This window comes from Leptosomus discolor, chromosome 25 (assembly GCF_034619465.1).
Source record: "Leptosomus discolor isolate bLepDis1 chromosome 25, bLepDis1.hap2, whole genome shotgun sequence".
NCBI lineage: Eukaryota > Metazoa > Chordata > Aves > Leptosomiformes > Leptosomidae > Leptosomus > Leptosomus discolor.
In genome coordinates, this window is record NC_141415.1 from 5952082 (window position 1) to 5956656 (window position 4575).

Sequence of the window (4575 nt, forward strand, 5' to 3'; positions counted from 1 at the left end):
ATTCAAGGCTATAAAAATCAAAGAAAGCTAATGTAAGTTTTATTAAACTATTTAACCATCACAAGTTTAAGGCATTCTGTAACAAAGCCGGATCAGTGGCGCACTGTATTTTACTAGCCTTGTAAAGTTAAATGAAGGCTTCTGATTTCAGCAATGTGGGAAACTATTTTAGCCCCAGCAAAGCAACCCTGAGATGACGCCGCGAAACATGCGAACATATGTTCATACACAGAGATATTTTGAAGGTATTTTTCTGTACGTATATAGATGCATAACGTCTAAGGCAGCCTCTGGAGGTGCACAGGGGCTGCGGCTCGGCAGCTCGCTGGTCAAAGTTGCAATGCCACCTCCGTGCCAGTGACATTTTAAATTTCATATTTACCCGCATTATTTTGCCATATTAACAACCCGTTTTCCCATCCCAGCTGGTTAATTATTTATAGCACCCTCCCCACCACTCTTGCTACCCAGATCCATCTTTTTCTTTACAAAAAACGCATATTTGTTTGCATCCATGTATATACGCCCGTGATGCATGCGCACGTATGTATGTGTATGAAATCACGGCGCGGGGGGGCCGGTTGGTTTGCGTTTATTCTCTGGGTTTTTTGCTATCGTACTCTGGAGCCCGAGTGGCAAAGAATAGCTTTTATCTCTATTCCCCCATGATGGTTATTAAAGGCAAAGCGAGCACATCAGCATCTTTTTTTTTTTTTTTTTTTTTAAAAAAAATCCGCCCCCCCCCCTTCCGGACACCACTAACCCCCCCCAATATTTCAGAAGCAAATCTAGGAAGGGATATTAGCCCCAGCTCTGCCCGTTCGGTGGCTTTTCGAAACTCCTGACGTTTTGCAACATTGCATAAACATAAAACAATCCATCCTTGATATGGAATGCAAGGGCGGATGACAGCGCAGCGCAGCCCCCTCGGCTTCGATTGATTTACGCCGAGACTGACGCTTTATCAGGCACACGAAAAAAGTTTGACCAATCATTTTGCTGGGAGCTCACAACACAGCAGCCCAACTGTACTTTGTTGGCTGGGAAGTTGGAGAAGGGGGTAGAGTACAAATCTAGATCTGTCCTATATATTTTTTTCCCTTCATTGAACCGTGCTTTGTATGATGTCTGAGAATGTCCATTTCTGGGACTCTTAGCAATTATTATGTCGACTCTATTATAAGTCATGAAAGTGAAGACTCGCCTTCAGCTAAATTTTCATCTGGGCAATATACGAGTTCCAGGCAAGCTGGGCACAATGAGCATCTAGAATTCCCCTCCTGTAGTTTTCAGCCAAAACCTCCAGTTTTCAGCGCCTCCTGGACTCCTTTGAATCCACATTCTTCTGGTACCCTTCCTGCCGTCTACCATCCATATATTCAACATCAAAGCGTCCCATCTGATAGCAGGTATCTACGGAGCTGGCTGGATCCAGTACCCAGAGCAGAGAACCTCCCCGGGCAGGGATCTGTTAAGGCAGAGCCGCTGCTGGGCCGTCCCGGGGATGTCCATAAACAGGGAACACAGGAGTACAATTTAGAAACTTCTGCTGCAAGGGAAGGGATCGTTTCCAATCAAAGGCCCAGCTTCGAGGACAATAAAGTTTGTGAAGGAAGCGAAGACAAAGACAGGACAGATCAAAGTAAGTTATAAAAGTGAGGAAGTAAACAGTATAAAAGCTGGAGGAGGTGCAATAAAAGGGGACAATGCTGCGTAAAGTTTAAAATCAGGGCTTAAAGAAAAGTCTCAGCTTGCTGATGCCAACCTAAGGGGAGAGGTGGGGAGGGGAGGGGGGTGGCATTGTCTCTGCCGGTAAATAAAAATAAAAATAAAAATGAGCGCCGTCTCTGAGCTTAACAGAGTCCAGAGCGGACAAAAGCTGGAGCGAGTCATCCTCTCTCCTCCAGAGCGCTGGCTCCGGCAGCAGAGACCACTTTAGTAAGCGGGAGTAAATCTGCGCGGGTGCGGGCGGTGGGGAAGGGAAGGGACGGGGGGAGCCAGTAAGTGTCGGGGAGAAAGGTGGGGAAAGGGGAGCGGACGGCTGCGGTGGGGGAGAAGAAGAAGAAGGGGGGAAAGAGGAGAAAGAACGGAGGAAAAGTTCACGTGGGGGAAGTAAACAGCAGCGGGGGCTTTGCCGTGCCCGGCGCAGCCCGGCGGCCGCGGGGACCGGCTCGTTCCCCTCCGCGGCTGCGCTCGGCTTCGCGGCGGTGGCGTCTTTCCCTTTATTCCTCGTGTTTATTTGTTTGTTTGGGGGCTTTTTTAGGTGTTTGTTTATTAAACGCAATGGTTCAGGGTATGAATATTTCAAATCCACGCTCCTTCCTAGGACAAAAAAAAAAAAAAAAAAAAGAAAAAAAAAAAAAAGAAGAAAAGGAGGGAGGGGGGCTGCTTCCAGCTTAATTAGCTTTTATTTGTAATGTAGCCAGGTCGGGGAAACAGTTAAACTTCAGCATGTGCTTTTTCCGAGACTTGGTTTGTCTTTTTTTCCCCCTCAAATATTGAGGAAAAAAAATCATTCGCCTTGAAAATATTTAATAACACTATCAATAATGCTATTACTACTACTGCTATTATTAATAATGATTATAATAATGGTAATAATAACAATGCAATGGCGTTAGAGTAAGAAAGAATCCGTGCCGATCCGGTTGGTACCTGGGTGGTTTCCATCTGAAAGGTAAACCAGAGCCAGAGCCCAAGCAGGAGGCAAAGAGAAACTTGGCTTCACCCCCACGGTCAATATTTTGCGGTGAAAGCCGAAGTTTTGCAAACTGGCAGCGGAGCAGCCCCTGCCGAGGGTATAACTCCTCGGAGCCTGTGCAGGACGCACTGACACAGTCATTCTTTTTCCCCTTGAATTAACTTCTATTTTTTTTGTGTGTTCCCCCCAACGTGGAACAGCAACAGAGATTGCCATTGCAACCAGGCAATGAAAAATACAGTATATTCTCGCCCCTCATGATTTCCTCCCCTCCTTGTGCAGGATGTTACGGTGACTTTCCCCCCCCCCCCCCCATCATTTAGCTTGCATACAGACACACAGGCACACACACACTCACACACACACAAAAAGAAAGTCCTATTCTATTGTACTGGGCAGAGATCCAGAACAAACTGCAACCGTGAGGTGAATGATTTGAGAGAATTAAATATCCAGGTTCTGTGCTCAATGTCCCTGAAATTGAATATATAAAAATCTTGTCCAAGAAAATGTTATTAAGTTATAAGTAAGTGCAGGGACCCGCGCTAAGAGGATGCCGTGTGGTTTCTATGGCATGTGGTTACGACGCATATTTTGTTTTAAATAATAGTTTAATTTGGGCTGATGTTGAGAGCCTGCCAGGGCTGGAAGACGGAGCTGTTTCGCAGAAAGTACTCCCACCAATTTCCCTGACTTTCAATTTTTGAAAGTATTTCTTAATAATGAATTTCCGCCCCGTGTATGGCACAGGGATCTGTTAATTTATTTGCTGGATTTTAAAGAAAAGATGTGCCAGAACCTCTTCCCATTCACTTTCCTGTTTAGGGATTTGTGTATAGTGAATAGATAAAGCAATACTGGCAGTTAAAATATCCTATATTTTAACGATCCAAAACATGACCGAAAAGTAAAACCAAACCGAATAAAAATCTACTGTGAAGCAAAGCCCTCCATCGCCATTAAAGGATGGGTAGCAGGATTAACAGTATCAATTATTAACAGCTTTCTTCCTCTTTAATATTTAATTCTGCATATTAGATCAAGTCAATTACATTAAGGAAATAGCCGTGCAAATTTGTAAGAGGCAGTACTTACAGGAGAAGATTAACCGGATTCTTTTTTTAAAAAATATTCAATATATTTCATTTTACATAGAGGAAACGCTGTGATGGCGCGCGCGCGTGTGTATGTATATATTTATAATGGTCCATTTAATTGGTGTAAAGGTTTATGGCTGCAGCCATAATTTCAGAGGAGGCAAAGGAAATAAAATAGAAATACGTGGTCTGTCCGTAACCCTGCATTTTACTTTTTCCCGCCTCTCAACGGTCAGCCAATATTTGCATGTGATTAGTAAACGCTCTGTTATTTACCCTAAACCCACTTCACCTTTGGGTGCGACCTTCACCACTAACGTGTCTGGGGGGGGGGGTGTGGTGTGCGTGATTTCTGTTCCCAAAATGTTGTCGTTCCCCCCCTCCCGCTTGAACAGGCTAATTCCTGAAATGTCCTTTTCGCGAAAGGTTCCCACGTAACTTCTCCCACGCGTGAGGGCGGCGGGCAGCCTCGCATTTATTTTTGGCCGCGTTTGCAGCCCTGCAAATGTCCGTGTCTCTGGGTGACACTGTCCAGATCTCCGGCAGCAGAGCCCGTCCAGCCCTCAGAGGATGTTTATTGTATCGAGACCGTTTCTTGCCACAGAGAAAAAAAAAAAAAAAAAAAAAAAAAAAAAAAAAAAGAGAGAGAATAGTCACGATTTATGAACGGTTTCTCCAGAGCTTCTCCCTGCTCTTTTCCTGCGCGCTGTGTCCATAGGAGTGAATATGCAGACACGTGGGAAAACACGTCCAAAAAGAAAAATATCTATAATTTTT

At 44.7% G+C, this 4575-nt stretch overlaps 1 protein-coding gene across 1 annotated transcript in view; it reads left to right on the forward strand.

Moving 5' to 3' along the window:
- Positions 1–1134: 1134 nt before the first annotated feature.
- The window catches only part of HOXB9 (homeobox B9), a 4776-nt gene continuing 1335 nt past the window's right edge, over positions 1135–4575 (forward strand). Inside the window, exon 1 of the mRNA XM_086478184.1 lies at positions 1135–1642. Coding sequence (XP_086334310.1) covers positions 1135–1642 — 508 coding nt within the window. The remainder of the gene's footprint in view (positions 1643–4575) is intronic.